The sequence below is a fragment of the Mauremys reevesii genome, linkage group 13 (assembly GCF_016161935.1).
Source record: "Mauremys reevesii isolate NIE-2019 linkage group 13, ASM1616193v1, whole genome shotgun sequence".
Lineage (NCBI taxonomy): Eukaryota > Metazoa > Chordata > Testudines > Geoemydidae > Mauremys > Mauremys reevesii.
Genome location: NC_052635.1, coordinates 11,395,583 through 11,422,880, shown reverse-complemented (window position 1 = coordinate 11,422,880; position 27,298 = coordinate 11,395,583). Strand labels below are relative to the sequence as shown.

The window sequence follows — 27,298 nt, the reverse complement described above, 5'->3', positions numbered from 1 at the left end:
CCCAGACTGGTCGTCCCTCTTTGTGGATGAAGCAGCACACACAGTCCAGCAGAGTATCTGCCTTGAGTGTCTTTCTTGCTTTTGATGCTCTGGGTAAATCACAACTTAACAGCAGTTATATGGAGCCCTCTTCCTGCTCCCTCGCGCAGCCTTTTATGCTGCAAGTGATCCCTTAGAATCACAGAATTGGAAGGGACCTCAAGAGGTCATCTAGTCCAGACCCCTGCAGTCAAGTATTAACTAGACCATCCCTGACAGGTATGTGTCCAACCTGCTCTTAAAAATCCCCAATGATGGAGATTCCACAACGTCCCTAGGCTGCAATTTAAGCCCATTGCTTCTTGTCCTATCCTCAGAGGTTAAGAAGAACATTTTTTCTCCCTCCTCTTTGTAGCAACCCCTTATTTACTTGAAAACTGTTATCATGTCCCCTCTCAGTCTTATCTTCTCCAGACTAAACAAACCCATTTTTTTCAATCTTCCCTCATAGGTCATGTTTGTAGACCATTAATCATTTTTGTTGCTCTTCTCTGGACTTTCTCCAGTTTGTCCACATCTTTCCTGAAATGTGGTCCCCAGAACTGGACACAATACTCCAGTTGAGGGCTATCAGTGAGGAGTAGAGTGGAAGAATTACTTCTTGTGTCTTGCTTACAATACTCCTGCTAATACATTCCAGAATAATGTTTGATTTTTTTTGCAACAGTGTTACACTGTTGACTCATATTTAGCTTGTGATCCACTATGACCCCCAGATCCATTTCTGCAGTACTCCTTCCTAGGCAGTCATTTCCCATTTTGTATGCATGCAACTGATTGTTCCTTTCTAAGTGGAGTACTTTGCATTTGTCCGTATTGAATTTCATCGTATTTATTTCAGACCATTTCTCCAGTTTGTCCAGATCATTCTGAATTTTAATCTTATCCTCCAAAGCACTCGCAACCCCTCCCAGCTTGGTATCATCTGCAAACTTTATAAGTATCAGAGGGGTAGCCGTGTTAGTCTGGTTCTGTAGAAGCAGCAAAGAATCCTGTGGCACCTTATAGACTAACAGACGTTTTGCAGCATGAGCTTTCGTGAGTGAATACCCACTTCTTCGGATGCAACTGTATAAGTGGACTCTCTAGGCCATTATCTAAATCATCGATGAAGATATTGAACAGAACTGGACCCAGAACCAATTCCTGCGGGACCCCACTCTTTATGCTCTTCCAGCATTACTGTGTATCACTGATAACTACTCTCTGGGAACGATTTTCCAAACAGTTATGCACCCACCTTATAGTAGCTCCATCTAGGTTGTATTTCCCTATTTGTTTATGAGCAGGTCATGCGAGACAGTATCAAAAGCCTTACTGAAGTCAAGATATACCACATCTACCACTTCCCCCCAGTCCACAAGGCTTGTTTCCCTGTCAGAGAAAGCTATCAAATTGGTTTGACATAATTTGTTCTTGACAAATCCATGCTAACTGTTATTTATCACCTCATTTTCTTCTAGGTGTTTGCAAATTGACTGCTTAATTATTTGCTCCATTATCTTTCCAGGTACAGAAGTTAAGCTGACTTGTCTGTAATTCCCCAGGTCGTCCTTATTTCCCTTTTTATAGATGGGCACTATATTTGCCCTTTTCCAGTCTTCTGGAATGTCTCCCATCTTCCATGACTTTTCAGAGATAATTGCCAATGGCTCAGATATCTCCTCAGTCAGCTCCTTGAGTATTCTAGGATGCATTTAATCAGGTCCTGGTGATTTGAAGACATCTAACTTGTCTAAGTAATTTTTGACCTGTTCTTTCCCTATTTTAGACTCTGATCCTACCTTATTTTCACTAGCATTCACTATGTTAGGCGTCCAATCATCACCAACCTTTTCACCATCAAAACCAAAACAAAGAAGTCATTAAGCACCTCTGCCATTTCCACATTTTCTGTTACTGTCTTTCCCACCTCATTGAGTAATGGGCCTCTTCTGTCCTTGGTCTTCCTCTTGATTCTAATGTATTTGTAGAATGTTTTCTTGTTTCCTTTTATGACCCTAGCTAGTTTGATCTCATTTTGTGCCTTGGCTTTTCTATTTTTGTCCAGACATACTTGTGTTATTTGTTTATATTCTTTCTTTGTAATTTGTCTTTCTACTCTTCCAAACCCAAACTACCTAAGCCCTTCCTACTCTAATTACTCCCAGTACCTAAGTGATCAGGGTGCTGGCTTCCAAAGGGCTCAACTTGAAGCTACTAACAACACCCTGTCACACTCCTCCAATGGGGAACCAACCTTCAACACCCTGAATTCTGCTACTGTTCACCAGAGGCGAGAGACTATTGTTAAATAAATGAATAAAGATTAACAATCACATCAAAGTTCTTTGGAATGAATATTTCCATTGGGTTTGTGTGTCTGTGTGTGTGAGAGAGATTTCTTCTCACTCAAAGCTTTCATTTGCAAACCATGTATTAAATCAGGGGTAGTCAATAAACAGACCACAGGTCAAATCTGGACCACCAGCCACTTTTGAATGGACCCAGAAATCTTTTTATTTACTTGTGGCAGTGAGTTGTTGTTGGTGGGTCTTTTTTATTATTATTTTCCTCTGGAGTCTGGACCTTGACTATACCTTCAGAAAGAAAGGTAGACCTTGACACACAAATAATTGACCACCCCTGGTTTAAATGTACATTCAATCTCTTTTGTTTTTGCTAAACTGCATGTCTGAACTGATGTGTCTGACTCATCTTAGCCATTGTTACTTCATGGTCCAGGTGTTACATTTCAGTGATCTCACACAGCAGGGAGCTGGAAGGCGATTCCTCTGGGTATGGGAGGTTGGTTGCATCAGGACAGTTGTTTGCACTCTCTGTACAGAAAACACATTGCTAACTCCCCAGGCTCAGTCCCTTCAGTGGCTGACTCAAGGGACACACAGCCTGCCAAGGAGAAGGATACAAATGACAGGAGACCTCTGCATTTAGCAAATTGAGGGGGAAGAGCATGTTCTAATGCAGATCACAGCAGCGGCTCATCCATTCAGATGGATGCAGGTCTCTCTACTGAGAAGATCCAGATTCTGCAGAGGGATGAGAGACAAGCACCTCAGCTCAAGAACCCAAGTCCTGGTGACAAAACCCTGAGAAATAAGAGCTCATCGCTTCAAGCTTGGGCTGTCCTGTGATTACAGGTGAGCTCCCTCTGCCTGGCGGCATTTCTATCCTACCTTCCAAGCAGGGGCATGGCTGTGCTTTGTGGATATTTTCAGTTTTAGCCTGACCTTCCCACAGCAGAGCCAGTTGGTGTGGATAGCACCATTTTACAATGGGGAAATTAAGATATGTCTTGTGAAAGGTCCTCAGCTGGGGATCTGGCCCATTGACTCTGGAATCAATTGAGTCTGGAATAGGAAAACAAGAATCCAAAATAAGTGATGCTGATAGAAAGGGCCATAACAAGGGCATGGGAAATGTCACAAGGAAGTTAGCAGGGTAGCAGTTTCTCACAAAACTGGGTGACTGGGCAACAAAATGGCAGATGAAATACAATGTTAATAAATGCAAAGTAATGCCCATCGGAAAACATAATCCCAACTATACATATAAAACAAAAGGGTCTAAATTAGCTGTTACTACTCAAGAAAGTGATCTTGGAATCATTGTGGACAGTTCTCTGAAAATATCCACTCAATGTGCAGTGGTAGTCAAAAAAATGAACAGGATGATGGGAATCATAAAGAAAGGGATAGAAAATAAAACAGAAAATATCATATTGCCTATATATGCCCACATCTTGAATACTTCATGCAGATATGGTCACCCCATCTAAATTCATGGAGGATAGATCCATAAATGGATGGGCAGGAATGACACCCCATGGCTCTGTTTGCTAGAGGATGGGGAGAGATTACTTGATAATTACCTATAGAATATCAGGGTTGGAAGGGACCTCAGGAGAACATCTATTTCAGCCCCCTGCTCAAAGGAGGACCAATCCCAAACTATTATTTTTTTGGCCTGGATCCCTAAATGGCCCTCCCTCAAGGATTGAATTTATAACCCTAGATTTAGCAGGCCAGTGCTCAAATGGCTGAGCTATCCCTTCCCCTCGGTCTGTTCATTCCCTCTGAGGCACCTGGCATTGGCCATTGTTGTAAGACAGGCTACTGGGGTAGATGGACCTTTGGTTTTACCCAGTATGGCCATTCTTATGTTGCTATAATTTAAATCAGACTCTGTATCAGATGACTGGTGAATAGATAATGTAATGCCTATTTTTTAAAAAAAGATTTCAGAGGCGATCCTAGCAATTAATAGGCTTAGTACCAGGCAAATTGTTTGCAACTATAGTAAAGGGAATTATCAGACACATTGGTGAACACGATATATTGCGAAAGAGTCAATATGACTTTTGTAAAGGGAAATCATGCCTTACCAATCTATCAAATTCTTTGAGTGTGTCAATAAGCCAGTGCATATAGTGTACTTGGACTCTCAGAAAGCCTTTTACAAGGTCCCTCAGCAAAGGCTCTTAAACAAAGTAAGCATTCATGGTATGAGGGAAGATCCTCCATGGATCAGTAACTGGTTAAAAGGTAGGCAAGAAAAGAGAGAAATAAATGGCCTGTTTTTACAGTGGAGAGAGGTAAATTAGCTGTTACCACTCAAGAAAGATCTTGGAGTCATCGTGGATAGTTCTCTGATAATATCGACTCAATGTGCTGTGGCAATCAAACCTTTAACAGAATGCAAAAGAAAACATAAGGAAAGGGAAGATTAAAGACAAAAAATATCATAATACCACTACATAAATCTGTCGAATATGTGCAGCTGAATACTCCATGCGGTTCTGGTCACCCCATCTCAAAAAGATATATTAGAATTGGAAAAAGTACAGAGAAGGGCAACAAAAATTATTAAGGGTATGAAACAACTTGTGTACGAGAAGAAATTAAAAAACACTGGGACTGTTCAGGTCAGAAAAAAGATGATTTGGGGGGGTATGATAGAGGTCTATAAAAACATTTATGGTGCAGAGAAAGTGAATAGGGAAGTGTTATTTTCTCCTTCACATAACATACAAACTAGAGGTGACCCAATGAAATGAATAGGCAGCAGGTTTAAAATAAACATAAGAAAATACTTCTTCACACAACACACAGACAACCTGAGGGTTTTGTTGCCAGGGGATTTTGTGAAGGCGAAAATACAACTTGTTTAAAAGAAGAATTAGATAAGCTCATGAATGATATGTCCATCAGTGGCTATTAGCCAAGATGGTCAGGGATGCAACCCCATGCTTCAGGTGTTCCTAAATCTCCAGTTGCCAGATGACAGAGAATGGATCACTCAAAATAGCCCTGTTCTGTTCATTCTGTCTGAAGCATCAGGCACTGGATATTGTTGGAAGACCAGGTACTGGGCTAGCTGGACCCCAAGTCTGACACAGTATAGCCGTCTTGTGTATTTATGAGCAGATTATGAAATAGACTAAAATTTAGCCAAACTAAATGAAAAAAAGTAATTTAATTTTATGTGTTTGTCATGGTACTAAACAGGATGTGGCCTTTGTGTACCCAACTGTGAAACTTGTTTAACACTCTTTAGTGTTGGACAGGAGTGGGTTATGTTAATGCCTTTCGCCCATTTATTCCAATCCAACAGGTCTGAGGAGAATAACTCTACAGTGAGGATTGCAAATCATCCTGGGTTTGCCCCTTCCAAAATCTACCCCCAAATAAGATGCATTTGAATAGTGCTACATAGTTAATATTGACAAGTACCATCTGAAACGGAAAAGGGCTTTTCAACTCCTCCAGCCAGATATCTGCAATCAGTCATCATCATCAGGATTAGGTTGTTGTGTGACATGATCTAAGAAGCCTTTACTCCACTTCATGATTCATAAACTGCTGTCTTGTGTGACGGTGAAAATAAATATTCAATAAGTAGACAAATAGTGAGAATAATTACCATTAATTTTAATAGATGATATGTTGCTAAGCACAATATTTTGGATTGGAATGCTTAATTCAAAAGTTTAGTTGATGTATTTATCAATATTTACTCCTCCAAGACCTGACATTCTGGCCATTGCCAGATGTGCAATGTTGAAGTTCAACACCATTGTTCTGCTCCAATTAGGCACTAGATGGGATATGAGAGTAGAGGAACAATGTGTCTGATCTGTCATGTCAATATTGGGTTACCGGAGAAGTGTGCAGTTGTTATCATTTTTATTGATCTGAGATTGGCATGGGGAGGTATGAAGAGATACCAGGGTTCAATTCTAGGACTAAGACACTTGCCCAAGGTCTAACTTTAGTCATAAAATTAGAGCTGGTAACCAGTTGAGGAGTTTTTTATACTTTTATAGAATTAAATGGTGACATTTCATTAACTTTTAACTCTATGTCATTCTGATTCAAATGCACAGTTTGTTTCGTGTTCCTAGTCTCAAACCATGGCAGACATGGACTGGGGAAACCAAACGGCCATCACAGAATTCCTCCTCCTAGGATTTGGGGATCTCCATGATCTGCAAATTCTTCTCTTCCTGCTGTTCCTAGTGATCTACATCACAACTCTGACTGGGAACATCCTCATCATAGTGCTCATTGTGGCTGATCAGCATCTGCACACCCCCATGTACTTCTTCCTGGGGAACTTGTCATTCTTGGAGACCTGCTACAGCTCCACCATTCTGCCCAGGATGCTGGCCAGTCTCCTGACTGGGGACAGAACCATTTCTGTCAGTGGCTGCATCACACAACTGTATTTCTTTTGTGCTCTGGCATCTACAGAGTGCTATCTGCTAGCTGTGATGTCTTATGATCGGTATTTAGCAATATGTAAACCCCTTCATTATTCATCTCTTATGAATACCAGAGTTTGCCTTCAGTTGGCTGCTGGGTCATGGGTAAATGGTTGTTTGGCTATTACCATCTTCACATTATTCATGATGCAGTTCATATTCTGTGGCCCGAACAAAATTGACCATTTCTATTGTGATTCCATCCCATTGATAAAACTCTCCTGTGGGGACACATGAGTTATCATATTGTTGGATTTCATCCTAGCCTGTATATTCACCCTACCTCCATTTCTACTAACCTTGACATCCTACATTTATATCATCACCACAGTCCTGCGAATCCCTTCCACTACTGGGAGGCAAAAGGCCTTTTCCACCTGCTCCTCCCACCTCATTGTGGTGACAATTTTCTATGGAACACTAATGACTGTCTACCTGCTTCCAAAACTTGATACACTGAGATTCCTAAAGAAAGTTCTCTCGCTTTGTTACACAGTTCTGACTCCCCTGGTAAACCCCCTCATCTATAGCCTGAGAAACAGAGAGGTCAAAGAAGCTTTGCACAAAGTGGTCAGTAAATATGTGACTTTCACAAGGAACATAGAGAATCCTATTTAATAACAAAGCTCCAGATTTTTAAAGGTGTTTATGCCCCAAGACACTTTTGAAACTCCCACAAGGCACCAAAATACCTTTGTACATCTGACCTTTACACTGAGGTTTGTTAGGGGGCTTATTCCTTTACCCTTTCACTTCCCTGGTCCTTCTCGCATGAACAGAGAACAACAATACCCAAAGTCCAAAGGTGCAAACAATTTGATGTTTATTGGGGTGAACTTTTAGCAAGCATGATTCCAATTTCCTTCCTTAGTGTTCCCCTTCCCAGCTCTGATACCACAGAGCCTTGCCTGTGTCCCTGCTGCCATTCCCTGTTCCCATTCCCCAGCCTTAGCGAAACATGATTCCAGTTCCACCACCCCCATTCCCTGTTCCCATTCCCCCTGTGATGTTATGAGTGTAACATAATATCTCATTGAAAGGTGAAAGGGCCAGAAAGAGTTAATTAACTCACAGGCTGACCTAACCCATGGACCAACTTTAGAGATTTGTTAGGAAAATATGTAAATGAATAGAGCTTTGAAATTCAAGTCTGCATTGTTAGAGTTAGAAGGGTAGATGTTTTCTCAGGTCTTGTGATGTAAGCAAATAAGTCTTGTCTATCACTATAGCTTTGATTCAAAGATCAAAAAAGGAATATTAACATTTAGGAAGATACTTGAGTAAAATAGTATTATTGTCTATTATCAGAGGGGTAGCCGTGTTAGTCTGGATCTGTAAAAGCAGCAAAGAATCCTGTGGCACCTTATAGACTAACAGACGTTTTGCAGAATGAGCTTTTGTGGGTGAATACCCACTTCGTTGGATGCCACATTGTCTATGTGTCTCTTTGAAGGTTGTGGTAACCTGTATCTGAACTATTTAATGGATAAATTACTCAGTGCTAATTGCCAGGATGTTTGGAAGAAGGAGTTAAGCCTATTGTTTTCTCAGGCCGAAAGGCTGCTGGAAATGTATAAGAACCCTGGGAAATGATCCTACTTCGTCTCAGATCTGCTTTGGGTTTCAAGAGGGGGAAACCTTAAGCCATAAGGATTGAGATCCCCAGTCACTGACTGGAGCCACCCTGAATATGGGCATTGAACTATAACCTATGGACTATTTCTAAAAGGACTTTTGGCAACTACAAGCTCACCTTTGCTATGTATCTGAACCTCAAGAATTGAATTCAAGTCTGTATGTATATTGATCTTTTAACCAACTCTCTCTCTCTTTTCTTTTTAAATAAATTTTAGCTGAGGTAATAATAATTGGCCATAAGCATGTATTTTGGGTAAGATCTACTTATAATTGGACCTGGGTATGTGGCTGATCCTTTGGGAGTGGAAGAACCCTTTCTTTTATATGATGAAGTAAGATTTTCAGTAATCATCATCATATCTGACAGGTGTGTCTGGACGGAGGCCTGAGGCTGGGTACTTAAAGGGAACTGCGTGGTTTGGACTTCTGAGTAACCAGTGAGGTACTATAGAAGCTGTTTTGTGCTGGCTTGGTAATTCTAAGTATTGGAATAACCACCAGCTTTTGGGGTTTGTCTGCCCTGTTTTGTTTGCAGTTCACCCTAATTGAGTGACTTCAGCTGGCTCCCACGGGCAGCACCGTCACCCCCACCCCCCATTTATTTCCTGATTGACTGCAGACTATATAGTAAAACTTGAGTTTTGCTTAGCTATACCTTAACCAATCATTTTACTAATCAATTCTAACATATTGTAACATGGTTATTTAACCAATTATATTCCACCACCTTAATTGGTTTACACCCAACAAAATTAATTATACAGCAGACAGAAACAATTACAGAACCAGAGAGAGATTATACATACAAACAAAAGTGGAGACTACAGTGATAGAACAATACAGAAATGAGGATTTCACATCCCAGCTATTGATAAGTGAGTTCTTGCCAGACAGGATGCTATCAAACTAAGTTTCCTTTTACATCTTCTAGGCTCTTCCCTTTCTCTGGAGGTGATAGGAATATGAGGACAGGATTGTATTCCTAACAGCCCAATAGCACCTTATTTCAATGTGACTAGTTTGGAATGTGAGGATGTGACCATACACTTCCCAGTTTATGGTTGCCTCTGCTGCTTACCAGAAAGCTTTAGCCTAAGAACCAGGCCTCAGACTGTCACAGTGAAAGAAGGCCCTTACACATACAGAGAGTGATTTTGATTCTTTCTTTTATACCTCTAGAACTAGCTAAGTAATAAGAATACACCTAAATTCTTAAAGTATAGGCCTTTGCAGACAGGCCTGAATATCTATATCCTAACAAGGTTTTCAAAGCTACAAGGGTGATCTGGGCAAAAAGTCCCAACTTAAATTAAGTTCAAAACTCCCATTGAAAATCTCATTGCTCATGTTAGAAAATAGAGATAATCTGCATGGATTTACTGAGATGGAGTTTCTATGGTTGCTCACTGTGTCCACAAAAAATAGATACGTGAGGCTGTGAACAGGTCTGTTAACCTCTCATGTTCAGCATTGATACAGGCATTGGGATATTGTCTTTTCTCTTTGGGATTAGCTAAACATTAACTCTGCATCAGAAGGGTGTACAGTGCCTTTTTGTGTATATTTTATTTAAGGCACAATCTCCACTAAATATGGAAGTAAATCCCTAGGTATATTCCCTGTTGTGCATTGTTTCTCTATGGTTTGCAGTGTTGTTGTAGCTGTATTGGTCCAGTATATTCTTTCTCTGGGTTAGATCATAAAATCTTGTAATCAAGTCTGTGGTTCCATGAGAAAAGCCATTTCATGTAAAAATAAATATTTTTTGGGGGGGGGGAACAAAAAAACCCCAATTATCTTTTGGTGCAAAATATGTGGGGACATAACTATAGGAAACCTGCCACCTCTGAAGTTATGCTATTGTCTTCCCTGACACATGGGCCTGGCAAATTCATTACTCTTATTAAACACACACATAAGCCAAATGCAAAGAGCTTGGCATTACCTGCAACCTATGGACAAAGCACCAGGAAAATATTTATCGCTCTCATCTGAGCTCAGTCCCTGCTGGGAGGAGCTGGAAGAAGGAAACTGCAGATAGCTCATTGGGGCCTTGGAGGCAGGAAGATTGTGCAAAGACAAAGAAGCAGAGTCAGAGCCTAAGTCAATGAGGACATTTCTGACCCAGCTGGGCATTTGCCAGGGCACTAGGGGATGCACACACATAGAGCTGAGTCAGTTCCTGTGGTCCGGGCCTCTCCAACAGTCCCTAAGAAGGGACTCAGCACGTGGCACTGCAGGGCAACGGACACTCAGCTGCTGCCAAGTACATGAAACAGTTCCAAGGTCAGGAGATGCTACAATGAGTGTCCCCAAAACTGACTGCAACAAACGCAAGGCCCGAGAGGGCTAGTTCTCAGGGCATGGTGCTACCAGTCTCAGGTGCTATAGTCAGCTCTACTGCTCCATGCAGGTCACCTGGCAACATACTGAGACCCCTTAGAAGCTTTGGGACATGACAAGGAATTATTTACAAATATATGGCTATGGTGGGAGTCACCAGGTGGCGCTGTTACACATTGTCTTGAAAGTTTGTGATGTTGTTGGCATGTGAGAAGTACTCAGCCTTTAAAGAAATGCTGCATTGATGTTAGTTTTGTGATACAGTTTCTTTTTGCGGGAAGCAAAAACAGTTACCTTCTGCTTTCATGTCTCTAAATAGAGTCAAATATTTCAGCAGAGCTGCTTCTTTGGAACCAAGCACTGGCACATGGGGTGAGATCCCGACCAGAGGAATGTTGTTTGTGACCACCTCTGCTCCAGGACTGCTGTATGTAGTGTCAATAAACAAGTTACACTAAGACATTACCCACACAGCACCACACTATTTTCTCTTTGGGCATGAGCTCCACCTTCCACTCCCAGAAACCCAGGCTGGTTCGCCCACTTTGTAAATGAAGCAGCACACACAGTCCAGCAGGGTATCTGCCCTGAGTGTCTTTCTTGTTATTTATGCTCCAGGTACATCACAACATAACAGCATTTATGTGGAGCCTCCCCCTTCCTACTTCCTGCCTCAGCCTTTTAGCTCCTAACAACACCTTGTTACCCTTCTCCAGTGGGAACCAATCTTCAAGGCCCTAAATTCTGCTACTGTTCACCAGAAGCGAGAGACTATTGTTAAATAAATGAATAAAGATTAAAAATCACATCAAAGTTTCTTGGATAAATATTTCCATTGTGTTTGTGTGTCTGTGTGAGAGAGATTTCCTTTCCTTCAAAGCATCCACTATGCAAACTATGGATTAAATTTACATTCCGTCTTCTTCATTTTGGTAAACTGAATGTCTTGACCACCCAATACAGCGTGCCTGACTCATCTTAGCCATTGTTCCTCGTGGAGTTGTTCCAGTGAAGGCAATGGGACAACTGACACGAGCAAAGATTACTCAGCAGAATCACAGTCTGTGTGACCAATCACTCGGTGGTGCTGAGTTACATTTCAGCCATGCAGAGCGGTGATCTCATACAGGAGGGAGAAGGAAAGCGATCCCTCTGGGTGTAGAAGGTTGGTTGCATCAGGACAGTTGTTTGTACTGTCTGCACAGAAAACACAACGCTAATTCCCCCAGCTCAGCCCCTTCAGAGATGGACTCAAGGGAAACGCAGACTGCCATGGAGAAAGACACAAATACAAGGAGACCTCTGCACTTTGTACATGGGAGGCACAGCATGTTCTAACAGACACTGAAGCACCTGCTCGTCCATTCAGGTGGATGCAGGTCTCTCCACTGAGACGATCCATACTCTTCAGAAGGATGGGAGATGAGAACCTCAGCTGAGGAATCTGAGTCCTGGCTGCCCAACCCTTGAGAAATATGAGCTCATCACTTCAAGCTTGGGGTGTCCTGTGGTTGCAGGTGAGCTCCATCTGCCAGAAGGCATTTCTATCCCACCTTCCAAGCAGGGGCATGAATGTGCTTTGTGAATATTCATAGTTTTAGCCTCACCTCCCCACAGCAGTGCCTGTCGGAGTTAATAGCACCATTTCAGAACAGGGAAATTGAGATGCATGCCTGGTGCAAGGTCCTCAGCTAGGGATCTGGCCCATTGACTCCATTGGAGCGATGGATGATTTACACCAGTGGGAGAGCTGGCCTGGCCCCATTGATTCCAAAGGAGCTATTGGTTATTTACACCAGCGGGCAATCTGGGTCAGTGTGACTAGGCTGAAGCCTGGAACAGGAGAATGGGAATCCAAATTAAGCAAAGCAGATAGAAAAGAACAGAACAAGGGCATGTAGAATGTAAGGAGGAAATTAGCAGTGTAGCACATGGTGTGCTGGCCTGTTAAGGGAAGATGGGCTCGGCACAACCTGTGCCTTCTCATCTGAACAGAGTTGATGAATTTGGGTTTGGGTGACATGATGGCAGCTCAGGGCTGGGACTTCCTAAAAGAAGAGACCAGCTGAGCTCCCCTGCTCAGAGAGGTCTGAGGAGCTGTCAGAGAGCTGGGCCTGATAGCCAGGCAAAGAGCAGAGACCTGAAAGGAGACTTCTGTAGGGCATGCAGAGGGGACCCAGTGTCAGAAAGGGGTTGGGGAAGAAACTCTCCATAGCAGCGGTAAGGGACAGGAGCAAACCCTAGAAGGATTCAGGAGGGGTTTGCTGGGAGATTCTGTCTCTGAGTTAAACTGCTATTTCATGTCACAGACAAGATCTCAGAAGGGAGAGTAATTCAAATGCACCAGCTGTGGCAGATTGTTTGACTTGGGACAAGGAGAAATGAAGGCACTGTCTGATATGAGATGAGGTCAGACTGTCAGAAAGGGCCAGAGGGAACTTGAAGTATAAGTGCTCTAGGTAAAATGCAAGCAACAAACAATTCAGTATGTCTGAGTCAGGGAACTGGAAGAGGCTCTGTGAATCTTCTGAACCATCAGGGAATAAAGAGAAGGATGAGAGTTAGTGGGAAAGTTTCCAGTGACCCTCAGTTTAATTGGAAAGTGTCAATTTGGCAGAATGAAATATGTAGTAGAATCATAGAAATATACGGCTGGAAGGGGAACTGAGAGGAAACCTAGCCCAGCCCCCTGTGCTGAGGAAGGACAAAGGAAACTTAAGGAAATCCCCAACAGGTGTTCATCCAACCTGTTCTTTAAAACCTGAGATGATGGGGATTCCCTAACCTTCCTTAAAAGCCTATTCCAGAACTTAACTCCCCTTAAAGTTATTTGCAGTGTTGTGGTAGCTGTGTTGGTCCCAGGATATGAAAGACACAAAGTGAGTACTTTCTTTTATTGGACCAATATCTGTTGGTGGAAGAGACAAGCTGTCAAGCTCCACAAAGCTCTCCTTCAATACAGCTGCCCGTGCCCCACACATGCTTTGACAATGTCTGTTCAACCCCCATTTGTGCTAGGTCTCCCAAAGAGTTAAGGCAGCCAACTTGACCTCAACCCCTGAACAAGCCCTACTTCTAAGCTGCCAATATACATTGTTGGGCTTTTTTCATGGAAAAAATAAGGATCTGTTCGAGAACTGTCACTGGCTAGAGCAGAGGTCAGCACCTTTCAGAAGTGCTGTGCCGAGTCTTCATTTATTCACTCTAATTTAAGGTTTTGCGTGCCAGTAATACATGTTAACATTTTTAGAAGGTCTTTTTCTATAAGTCTATAATATATAATTAAACTATTGTTGTATGTAAAGTAAATAGGTTTTTAAAATGTTTAATAAGCTTCATTTAAAATTAAATTAAAATGCAGAGCCCCCTGGACTGGTGGCCAGGACCCGGGCAGTGTGAGTGCCACTGGAAATCAGCTCGCATGCCGCCTTCAGCATGCGTGCCATAGGTTGCCTACACCTCGGCTAGATGTTTGTGACTTGAACAGGAGCATACAAATGCATAGATGAAATCTTCTCCCTGCCCGTAAACTAGCTGACACACCTGAAGAAGAGCTCTATGGCGCTCAAAAGATTCTTTCTTTCCCCAACATAGGTTGGGCCAATAAAAGATAATGCCTCACCCACCTGGTTTCTCTCATACCCTTATAGTTAGAAAGCTTTTCCTAATTAGATCATAAGTAACAGTCAGCATGGATTTGTGGAGAAAAAGTCATTCAAATCAACCTAAGATCCTTTTTTGACTTGTATATAAGGAGGAAGCAGTAGATGTGATCTAGCTCAACTTTAGTAAGGGTTTGGATACTGTCTCGTATGACCTTTTCATAAGCAAATTAGGGAAATATGGCCTAAGTGAACCTATTATAGGGTGGCTGCACAACTGGTTGGAAACCATACTCAGAGAGTAGTTATCAATGGTTCACATTCAAGCTGGAAGGGCATATCGAGTGGTGTCCTACAGGGATTGGTCCTGGGTCTGCTTCTATTCAGTATCTTCATAAATGATTTGGATATGGGCACAGAGAGTACACTTGTAAAGTTCAAAATGATCTTGACAAACTGGAGAAATGGTTCAATAAGCACAAAGGCAAAGAATTACACTTCAGAAGGAATATTCACCCCATAATTTTGAATTCTAATCCTGTCCTCCAAAGTTCTGGCAACACCTCCCACCTTGTTGTCATCCACAAATTGTATATGCATACTATACATTGTACTATACATGTCATTAATCAAAATGTTGAATAGTACCAGAGGCAGGACTGAACCCTGTGGGACTCCGCTAAATACACCCTTCCAGTTTGAAAGGGAACCATTGATAACTACTCTCTGAGTATGGTTTCCAACCAGTTGTTGTAGTAATTCCGTTCAGACAACATTTTCCTAGTTTGCTTATGATACTATCAAAAAAACCTTAATAAAACCAGCAAATATCATGTCTATAGCTTCCCCCTGTCCACTAGGCCAGAAACCTTGTTTTAACAAGGACATTGGTTTTGTTCGGCATGATTTGTTCTTGACAAATCTATGTCAGCTCTTCCTTATAATCCCATCGTCCTCTAGGTGCTTACAGAATGATGGTTTAATAATTTGTTCCCATATATTTCTGGGTATTGACCTTTGGCTTATTGGTCTATAATTCCCCAGGTCCTCTTTCTTCTCCTTTTCAGATATTGGCAGTATCTTTGCCCTTGTCCACTCCTCAGGGACCTCACCTGTTATCCATGAGTTCCTAAAGATAATTGCTTAGCTGTTCAGCTAAGTTAGCTCATTAAGTGCTCTAGAATGAATTTTATCAGGCCCTGCCAGCTTGAATACATCTAATTTATCCAAATATTCTTTAACCCTCTCTTTCCCCGTTCTGGCTTGTGTTCTTCCACCTTGTTGTTTATATTAACATATATTCAATTTTTTTGTATTAAACTTCCATCAATCATTATCTCCCCTCCCAGCTCCAGGGCCTGGAGATGCAGAGCCCCAGGGTTCTCTGTCTCCCCCAATCCCAGCTTGAAGGATAGGCAGTGCCTTTCTGGCTCCTGGAGTTGGAAGGAGCTGGGGGAGCCAGTGATCGAAGTCTCTGCCTCTCTAGCAGCCAGGCTGGAAGGCTACTCTCACTTTCACTGATATTGACTATAGTTGGGCTTGACACAATTCGATTTTTCTTTCTCTTTTAATTTTGACAAATAACCTTGAAGTTTATTTTAAAGCATTTTTACCAGTTTAAATATTCACCTCAGTATGAAATTATAGGTTTCATGTATTTTTTCTGATTGCTATCAAAATACATTTTCACAGTTGTGAGATATTATGGGGAGGAGAAGATAATTATTTTATAAAAGAAGACATTGAGATTCAAAAAGTTAATGCTTTATAACTGTTAAACCACAAATTGTCAACATCACATGTCAAAAATATACAAAGTGAATCGCCTTAAATAAACAGATCACACCTGTATTTAGTGTTCATTCGTTAGTCCAGTTATAACAAGCCTGATTCAAAAGTCTAAATCAGTGGATTCTAACTCTAACAATTTCTCAGGCAGCATTTTTCTTTGTTTGCCTATCTGTATATTTCAATTATAATTGATGGAAATATTTTTGTCCATTTGTGTGTGTAGTGACATCCACATTACCCATAAAAATCTAATCCTGCCAAACCTAACAATAGCCAACATTAAGGGCCACTGGAAAGCTCAAAAATTCCTTTTAATCTCTCCTGAAATAAAATTTTTATTTTACCTTCCTTTATGGGAAAATGTTCAGGATTTTGACAGTTTAATCAGGTTTGGGATAAAACATTTTGCTGAAAATCTCAACATTTTCCCTTAAAGGAATCCTATCCTTTTCAGCTATCTGTAGTAAGACATTGCAGAGAGGGTCAGGGTGACATTGCCAAAGTCACCTCAGAGATCAGGCTACCCAATTCCCCTAGACTGCTCTGAAATTCTCTTAATTGTATTGACCACAAAGTATGTTGGGAAGTTACTGATGTCCAATCTCTCTTTACGGGTAACAAAGACAACGTGCTTTCTTAGGCTGAAACATCAAAGGAGTAGGTTCTTGAACCAACTTGAATTTTCATTTTTATGTGCCATGCAGCAGAAGGCCTGCCGTGGGTAGGGAACAGTAGGATTCTTCAATGGGGCTCTTTAGTTCTCAAAGAATAGAGGACCAATCCTATGCATTAGAGAGGGGTGAACTTAAATTGCAGAGAAGCATATGCCATATATTTACACTGTGAGTTCATAGGCAGCATCTTTCTCCTTCAGTCCCTTTCTCATTCCTGTATTAACATTATGGACTGTTGAATGAATTCCGATGGAATCTATGATCCAAAGGTGTTAGTACAACAATTGATTATAAATACAGTAGAACCTGAGTGTTATGAACACCAGAGTTCTAAACTGATCAGTCAACCACAGACCTCATTTTTTCAGGGTATGTCTACACTACCAGATTAGTTCGATTTAACTTAATTCGAATTTGTGGAATCGACCTTACAAAGTCGAATTTGTGTGTCCACACTAAGGACACTAATTCGACTTTGTGAGTCCACACTAATGGGGCAAGCGTCGACATTGGAAGCAGTGCACGGTGGGAAGCTATCCCACAGTTCCCGCAGTCCCCACTGCCCATTTGAATTCTGGGATTTCCCCACAATGCATGCTGGGGGGAAAATGTGTCAAGGGTGGTCTTGGGTAACTGTCATCATTCAACGTGCTTTTGGACATCTCAAGGGGAGATGGAGGAGCTTACTGACTCGCTCGGATCTCAGCGAAACCAATATCCCCGTTGTTATTGCAGCTTGCTGTGTGCTCCACAATCTCTGTGAGAGCAAGGGGGAGACCTTTATGGCGGGATGGGAGGTTGCGGCAAATTGCCTGGCTGCTGATTACGCTCAGCCAGACAGCCCTGCAATTAGAAGAGCCCAGAGGGAAGCGCTGTGCATCCGGGATGCTTTGAAAGCTAGGTTCCTCAGGGAGCGGGGTAACCTGTGACTGTTCAGTTTCTTTACAGAGAAACTGAACCTGCCCCTGCTTCAGTTACTGTTGACTTTCTTCTGCGGTTACATACCCCGTTCACCACGTTTCCCCCCTTCCAACACACGTTTAAAAATAAAGTTAATGGAACATTGTTAATTAACAACGTTTTCTTTATTAATGAATTTGCGTTAAAGGGTTGGAACAGGGACGCAGACTGTGGTGGGTAGGGTGTGCAGTGATGTTAACACCGCTTCTACACTCGAGGAATGATAGGCTCCTGCTCCTAGAGCAGTCTGCAGTGCCGGACTAGTTGTTTCAACGGAGCCTGCCATCCCTCCTTTTCGGGACTCTGTGTGCGGGGGCTACGTGACCTTGTGGTCGGGGAGGACAGTTACAGATTCCCCTGCTGCGTGGCTCTGTGGTCTGGGACAAGGACCGCTGAATAAGTTCTGTAACCGCCCTCCCATGCCACAAAGTCACGTACCCCCCACCCACACAGAACATGGAAAATACCCCCCAGACCGATCAGGGTGCCTACTGACTGCACTGTGTGTGTGACCTGCTGTTGATCCTGCCCCCGTGTCTGTACCCTGGTAAAGGTGACTGTCCTATGCAATTAACAACCTCCTTTCCCCCCACCCCCTTCACAGACAGTCTTCTGTAGAAAAACTTGATGGACATAGTAATTAACAGCAAACTACTTTTAATAATCAACTACACAGTTAGGGGATGAAACTGGGATTGGGGCTTCGGTGAGCCAGGAAGGGAAGGACTTATCAACATTTAGGGAATGAGCGCCTTCTTGTATTTGTGCACTCTGCAGGGGTGCAGTGACAGTTTTCACGGCCCCTGTTGCCCCTCCTTCTTGTTACTTCGGGTGAGGGGGGGTTGGAACTTTGTGGCGGGGGAGGGCGGTTGCAGATACAGTGCAGGGGGGCTCTGTCCTCCTGCCTGCGGTCCTGCAGAACATCCACAAGGTGCCAGAGCATGTCAAATTTTCCCTGGGCATTTCCTGTGTGGCTGGTCAGAACATCCAAGCTCGGACTGCTGTCCAGAGCGTCAACAGAGTGGTGCACTGTGGGATAGCTCCTGGAGCTACTAAGGTCGATTTCCGTCCACACATAGCCTAATTCGACATAGCCATGTTGAATTTAGCGCTACTCCCCTTGTCGGGGAGGAGTACAGAATTAGAACTAAAGAGCCCTCTAGGTCGAACTAATTAGCTTCCTGGTGTGGACGGGTGCACGGTTAAGTCAAATTAACGCTGCTAAATTCGACATAAACGCCTAGTGTAGACCAGGCCTCAATCTTCCCTCATAGGTCATGTTTTCTAGACCTTGAATCATTTTTATCGCTCTTCTTTGGATTCTCACAAATTTGTCCACATCTTTCCTGAAATGTGGCACCCAGAACTGGACACAGTACTGCAGTTGAGGCGTAATCAGCGCAGAGTGGAAGAATTACTTCTTGTTCTTGCTTACAACACTCCTGCTAATACAGCCCAGAATGATGTTCGCTTTTTTTTGCAACAATGTTACACTGTTGACTTATATTTAGCTTGTGGCCCACTATGACCCCCAGATCCCTTTCTGCACTACTCCTTCCTAGGCAGTCATTTCCCATTTTGTATGTGTGCAACAGATTGTTCCTTCCTAAATGGAGTACTTGGCTATTAGCCAAGATGGTCAGGGATGCAACCCCATGCTCTAGGTATTCCTACACCTGTGACCACCAGAAGCTGGTCCTGGACGAAAGGGGATGGACCACTCAAAATTCCCCTGTTCTGTTCATTCCCTCTGAAGCATCTGGCACTGGCTACTGTTGGAAGACAGGGTACTGGGCTAAATGGACCAATAGTCTTACCCAGTTTGGCCTCCTTATGTTCTTATGAATAGGTGGCTCATGCAATTGATAAATCAAAATTTAGTCAAGCTAAAGGGGAAAAAAAGTACTTTACTTAATTATTTGTTTGTCATGATACTAAGCAGGCTGAGGTCTTTGTGTACCCAAACCTGAAACTTGTTTAACACCATTTAATGTTGGACAGCAGTGGGTCATGTTAATACCATTGGACTATTTATTCCAGTGCAATAGGCCTGAGGAGAGTCACTCTGTAGTGAGGATTCCGAATCATCCTGGGTTTGCCCCTTCTAAAATCTACCCCCAAATGAGATGCATTTGAATACTGCTACATAGGTAATACTGACAAGTATCATCTGAAACAGAAAAGGAAGGACTCCAGATATCTGCAGTCATCATCATCGTCATGATTAGGTTTCTGTGTGACATGATCTAAGGAAGCATTTACTCCACTTCAGAATTTATGGTATAAACTGCTCTCTTGTGTGACAGTGAAAATATATACTCCTTTGCTTACAGAACACTAAAATATTCAATAAATAGGCATATGGTGAGAATAATTAACATTAATTTTCATAGATACGTCCCTAAACACTTTACTCTGTATTGAAATGCATAATGCAAAATTTTAGTTGAAGTATTTGCTGATATTTACTCCTCCAAGACTTGACTTTCTGCTCATTGTCAACTGTGCAATGTTCCAGTTCAACATCATTGTTCTGCACCAATAAGACAACAGATAGGACATGAGAATAGAGGAGCAATTTATATGATCTGTCATGTCAATATTGGGTTACCAGAGAAGTGGGCTGATGTTATTGTTATTGATCTGAAGTGGCCTGGGGAGGTCTGAAGGGATAGCAGAGTTCAGTTCTAGGACTAAGACACTTGCCCAAGGCCACACTTTAGACCAGTGGTTCCCAAACTGGGGTTTGCGAACCCCTGGGGATTCGCACAAAGTTACAGGGGGGTTGCCAGAAAAATTTCCTTAATAGCGGCCAGAGGACCCCGGGCATGGGAGGCAGCAGGTGTGACCCAGTTGCACAGCAGAAAGCCCTGTGGAGTGTTGAGTGGGCAGCCGAGCCCCATGCAGCGCAGGGCCGGGCAGTTGGGGCCGGCAGCCTGAGACCCCGACCCCAGTGTGGGGCCAGCAGCCTGAGCCCCATCACGGGCAGGGAGGCACCTGGGACCCCAGGCACGCAGTTGGCATCTCGGATCCCTTGGCAGATGGGAAGTTGGGTGGCATGATGGTCAGAGTGAGCAGGGGCCACACTGTACATGGTCCAGGCTAATTTGTCCCTTGCGGGGCACCCTCCTAGGGATGGCCCTGGTGGTGGAAGAAAAGGTGTTTGCGTGCCAAACCAGCCGGAACCAGGTAGTAGTCAATGTAGCAGTGTTCAGGTAGCTCAGCAATTCGATACTAAGTCATTTTCTCTGGAGTGCTGTTTTGCGTCAGTGAGAGGTGAGCGAATGTTAGCATCACAGGGAGGAGATTTAAACTTAAATCCCTGGAAATATTCATTTTTAGGAGGGGGTTCACGAGATTTCACATTTTAGGGAAAGGGGTTCATGGGTTGTTAAAGTTTGGAAACTACTGCTTTAGACCTAATGTTAGGGCTGGTAACCAAGGGAGGGTGAGGAATTTTTAAACTTTTATGCAATTAAATAGTGAGACCTGATTAACTTTTAGCTCTATGTTCTTCTAATTCGAATGCACAGTCTGTTTAATTGTTCCTAGTCTCAACACATGGAAGACACGGACTGGGGAAACCAAACGACTGTCACGGAATTCATTCTCCTGGGCTTCGGGGATCACCCTGACCTGCAGATTCTTCTCTTCCTGCTGTTCTTAGTGATCTACATCACAACTGTGGCTGGAAATGCCCTCATTGTGGTGCTCGTTGTAGCTGATCAGCACCTGCAAACCCCCATGTACTTCTTTCTGGGGAATTTGTCCTGCTTAGAGACCTGCTATACCTCCACTATTCTGCCCAGGATGCTGGCCAGTCTCCTGACTGGGGAAAAAACCATCTCAGTGAATGGCTGCCTCACACAACTGTATTTCTTTGGTGCTCTGGCATCTACAGAATGCTATCTGCTAGCTGTGATGTCTTATGATCGGTATTTAGCAATATGTAAACCCCTGCATTATTCATCTCTTATGAATATCAGGTTTTGTCTCCAGTTGGCTGCTGGGTCATGGTTTAATGGGTGTTTAGCTATTACCATCTTCATATTATGTGTGTCACAGTTCATATTCTGTGGTCCAAATGAAATTGACCATTTCTATTGTGATCCCATCCCACTGATAAAACTCTCCTGTGGGGACACTCGCCTGATCATATTGGTGGATTTCATTCTAGCCTGTGTATTCACCTTGCCTCCATTTCTACTAACCCTGATGTCCTATGTGTGTATCATAGCCACCATCCTGAGAATCCCGTCCACCACAGGGAGGCAAAAGGCCTTTTCCACCTGCTCCTCCCACCTCATTGTGGTGACAATTTTCTATGGGACACTAATGATCGTCTACATGCTACCGAAAGTTGATACACTAAGAGTCCTAAATAAAGTGCTCTCGCTTTGCTACACAGTCCTGACTCCCCTGGTGAACCCCCTCATCTACAGCTTGAGAAACAGAGAGGTCAGGGAAGCCTTGCGCAAAGCACTCATTAAATACATAACTTTCACAAAGAACATAGAGAATCCTAGATAATAACTAAGCTTCAGATTCTTAAAGGTGTTTAGCCCCCAAGTGAGATTTTGAAATCAGTGGAAGCACCAATATGCTTTTGAAACTCCCATGAGGCACCTAAAATACCTTTGAAAATCTGGGCCTTAGCCTGAGGTTTTCAAAGCTACTGGGGTGATTTGGACAAAAAGTCCCCATTGGAATTAAGTTGAAGATTCCCATCGAAAATCTCATTGCCCGTGTTAAAAAATAGAGATAATCTGCATGGAGTTACTGAGATAGTCTCTATGGTTCCTCACTGTGTTCATGTAACACAATAAAAGGGAAAGTGAGGCTGTGGACAGCTCTGTCAACCTCTCATGTTCAGCACTGATACATACAGTGGGTTAGTGTCTTTTCTCTTTGGGATTCGTTAAACATTCACCCTGCATGAGAAGGGTGGATGGCGTCAGATTCTGCATGGAAGTGACATGTTATGTAAAGCACAATCTCCACTAAATATCAAAGCAAATCCCTGTGTACGTCCCCTGTTGTACATTGTTTCTCTATAGTTTGCAGTGTTCTTGTAGCTGTATTAGTCCCAGGAGATTGTTTCTCTGTGTTAGATCATAAAACTTTGTAATCCAATTCAGAAAACCTAATACAATCAGTGTGGAGACAAAATATTCACATGGTTTGTGTTTCCATGAAAGAAGCCATTTTATGTCAAAATATAACCTCAACCCTCAGAGCCCAGGTCAATGGGGACAGTCCTAACCCACCTGGGGGTTGCCAGGGCACTAGGAGATGCGCACACATAGAGCCAATTCTGTTCCTGGGGCTGGGCCTGTCCAACAGTCACTGAGAAGGCACTCAGCATGTGGCACAGCAGGGCAGTAGCTGCTCTGCTGCTGTCAAGTACATGAAGCAGTTCCAAGGCAGGGAGCTGCTACAATGAGTATCCCTGAAACTGACTGCAACAAGCATGAGGCCAGGGCGGGCTCGTTCTCAGGTCATGGCCACTATCAGTCCCAGGTGCCACAGACAGCTCTGCAGCTCCATACAGACATCCCTGCAACCTATAGCTCTCTGAGACCCACACAATGGGGCAACATATTGCTCTCTAAGACCCCCTTGAAGCTTTGGGACACAAGGAAATATTTACAAATATATGATTGCGGTGGGCATCACTAGTGTAACAATGTTGGTTCTGGCGGGACCCAACTGAGAGTGCCAGTTCAGGGCTGTAGCGGCCTGCAGAGGGCGCTTCAAGGCTGGAAGAAGAGCTAATTCCCAGAACGCCATCAGGAGGCACCGCGGGGGTGAGTCCCACATCCCTACAAGGACAAATTGCTCAGAGCAGGGCAGTTACAGCCCAAGGCTGGGGTTCCTTTGCACACCAAGGCAAACCAAACCAGCCAAACAGAGAAGACTTTGGTTTTGCCCCACTGGCTAACCACAAGTCACACAAGCAATTCCCTTAGAAACTCTAGTTTCCCAGTATCACCACCAGTGCTACTCGTTATGGGGACAAATAGTTATGAAAACCAATACCCCAGTAAAAGAAAAAAGGTTCTCTTGATCCCAAAGGACCAAGCCCCAGACCCAGGTCAATATACAAATCAGATCTTACCCACAAATCATGCTGTTGCCAATCCTTTAGAATCTAAAGGTTTATTCATAAAAGGAAAAAGATATAGATGAGAGCTAGAGCTGGTTAAATGGAATCAAAGTTCTTGGTTCAGGCTTGTAGCAGTGATGGAATAAACTGCAGGTTCAAATCAATTCTCTGGAGTACAACCACAGCTGGGATGGGTCATCAGTCCTTTGTGTAGAGCTTCCATTTGTAGCAAGGTAGAAGCAGGATTGAAGACAAGATGGAGGAGTTGCAGCAGCTTCTTATATTCTCTTGCCATGTGGTCTTTCTTTCCTTGTTCCAAAGACAAGCTGTCCATCACATGGCATGGAAAAACCTCAGAGTTCTGTCCCTAGACATGTCCTGGCATGCCCTGCTGAGTCACAAGGTTTATCTGCCTTCTCTCAATGGGTCAATTGTGTAGCTGATGGTCCTTAATGGGCGATCAAGCAGGCTAGGCAGAGCTGACACCAACTTGTCTGGGGTGTCACCCAGAAACATAGCATAAGTTTAAAATGCAGACAATATAAAGCCAATATTCATAACTTCAACTACAAAAATGATACAAACATATAGACAGCATAATCATAACCAGCAAACCATAACCTCTCCATAGACCCCTTACACAGTGGTTGCAATAGCCATCTATACAGTTACAGATTCTGTCAATAAAGTCAGAACTAGGTGGCACTGTAAAACATTGTCTTAAAAGTTTGTGTTTTTCTTGGCATGTGTGCAGCGTGCAGCTTTAAAGAAATGCTGCATTGGTGTTAGTTTTGTGATGCAGTTTCTTTCTGTGCCAAGCAAAAAGAGGTTGCTTTCTGCCTTCATGTCTTTAAATAGAGTCAAATATTGGGGCAGAGCTGCTGATGCATGGGTGGGGGTCCCCACAAGAGGGATGTTGTTTGCAATCATCTCTGCTCCAGGACACTGCTTTATGTAGTGTCAATAAATAAGTTACACTAAGTAATTAGCCATTTCTTGTTGTGAACGGGCTCCAACTTGCACTCCCAGAAACCCAGGCTGGTCAGCCCCCTTTGTGAAAGAAGCAACACACACAGTCCAGCAGGATATCTGCTCCAAGTGTCTTTCTTGCTATTTATAATCCAGGCACAGCCCAACATAGAAGCAGTTATGTGGAGCCCCCTTCCTGCTTCCTGGCTCAGCCTTTTATGATGCAAATGATCCCTTCTACCCTTCCAAACCCAGCTATCTAAGTCCTTCCTACTCTAACTATGCCCAGTACCTAAGTGACCAGGGTGCTGGCTTCCAAAGGGCTCAGTTTGTAGCTACTAACAACACCCTGTTACACTCCTCCAATGGGCAACCAACTTTCCAGGCCCTGAATTCTGCTACCCTTCAGAAGAGGCAAGACACTATTATTCAATAAATGAATAAAGATTAACAATCCCATCAAAATTCTTTGGGATGAATTTTTCCATTGGGTTTATGTGTGTGAGACAGATTTTCTCTCATTTGAAGCTTTCATTTGCAAACTAGAGATTAGATTTACATTGTCTCCTTTGTTTTTGCTAAACTGCATGGCTTGAGTGCCTGATCCAGCGTGCCTGACTCAGCTTAGCCATTGGTATTCATGGATTTGTTCCACTGAAGGCAATAGGACAACTGACATGAGAAAAAATTACTCAGCAGAATCATGGTCTGTGTGACCAATCACTTGATGGTGCTGAGTTACATTTCAGCCAGGCAGGGCAATGATCTCATACAGCAGGGAGCAGAAAGGCGATGCCTCTGGGTGTGGGAAAAGGAAACTGCAGATGGCTCATAGGGTCCTTGGAGGTGGGAACGTTGGGCAAAGACAATGAAGCAGACTCAGAGCCCAGGTCAATGGAGACAGTCCTGACCCACCTGGGGGTTGCCAGGGCTCTCTTTACATTCATCCTACTGATGAATTCAATTTACTTTTTTATGTGTTCATTACATTTTTTTTTTTTTTTTTTTTTTAGATCTTACAGGTCACGGTCACTATTTTATTGAATAAATATTGTGGCAAAGTTCCTCCTCTCCTCTAGTAGGTCCTGCGCTTATTGGCGGATTTCTTCCCCTTAGTGGTTTTCCCCTTGGATGAAACCCATAGTCTGGATCAACTACTCCTATGTCTGTTTAGGAGTAGCGGGGCTAGCGGGGAACCCGGGCCCGCCCTCTACTCCGGGTTCCAGCCCAGGGCCCTGTGAATTGCAGCAGTCTCTATAGTGCTATGTGTAACCGCTGCTTGACCGCTACAGCTCCCTGGGCTACTTCCCCATAGCCTCCTTCAAACACCTTCTTTATCCTCACCACTGGATCCTCCTGGTGTCTGATGCTGCTTGATTGTATGGTGTTTTCCTCAATCCTCCAGTAGTACCCCCTCTCAGTTCTTAGTTCCTTGTGTCTCTTGCTCCCAGCTCCTCATGCACACTTCTTTCCTCTGGCTCCTCCTCCCTAGACTGGAGTGAGCTCCCCTTTTTATACCAGGTGCCTTGATTAGCCTGTCCTGATTGGCTGCAGGTGCTACAATCAATGTAGCTCTCACCGGTGCCTTCTAGAAAGTTCTTAATTGGCCCCAGGTGCCTTGATTAGCCTGTTCTGATTGGCTGCAGGTGCTCCAAGCAATGTAGCTCTCACCGGTGCCTTCTAGAAAGTTCTTAATTGGCCCCAGGTGCCTTGATTAGCCTGGAGCAACTGCCATTTTGGTTCCCATGGTACTAGGGATTTGCTTAGCCTGGAGCTAACATACCTGCTCCTCAGTACTTTCCTGTAGCCATCCGGCCTTGCTCCATCACAATATGAATGGAAAATCAAACCACAGTGACCGAATTTATTCTCCTGGGACTTTCCAGTGATCCACAGATGCAGATTTTTCTTCTTCCTGGTGCTTTTAGTGATTTACCAAATGACCTGAGAGTGAGGAACATGATAATTATGCTGGTGATAAGAGCTGATTCTCACCTTTGCATCTTCATGTACTTCTTCCTTTTCCATTTATCCTTTGCCAAAATCTGCTGTTCCTCAGCCATTGTCCTAAAATGTTGATACATTTCTTGGCAAAGCACAATAACATTTCTGTCAATGGCTGTATTGCCCAGATGTTCTTCATTTTCTTGTCAGCTAGTAATGACATTTTCATTCTCTCAGCCATGGCTTCTGATCACTGTGCTGCTAACTGTGATTCATAGAATATCAGGCTTGGAAGGGACTTAGGAGGTCATCTAGTCCAACCCCCTGCTCAAATCAGGACCAATCCCCAACTATATTTTTGACCCAGATCCCTAAATGTCCCCCTCAAGGATTAAACTCACAACCTTGGGTTTAAGCAGGCCAATGCTCAAACCACTGAGCTATCCCTCCCCCATTATGTGGAGACCAC

The 27,298-nt window shown here is 43.3% G+C and overlaps 1 protein-coding gene and 1 pseudogene across 1 annotated transcript; both read left to right on the top strand.

Moving 5' to 3' along the window:
* Positions 1-6,460: 6,460 nt before the first annotated feature.
* Positions 6,461-7,420, top strand: LOC120380005 (annotated as a pseudogene).
* Positions 7,421-21,371: 13,951 nt separating this feature from the next.
* On the top strand, positions 21,372-22,340 carry LOC120380004 (olfactory receptor 6N1-like). The gene has a single exon (XM_039497512.1). It carries the CDS (start codon positions 21,372-21,374, stop codon positions 22,338-22,340), a length of 969 nt encoding a protein of 322 aa, XP_039353446.1.
* Positions 22,341-27,298: the final 4,958 nt, after the last annotated feature.

What these genes read in the sequence shown, in the direction of transcription:
- LOC120380004 (XM_039497512.1), top strand. Translation starts at nt 21,372, where the DNA reads ATGGAAGACACGGACTGGGGAAACCAAACGACTGTCACGGAATTCATT.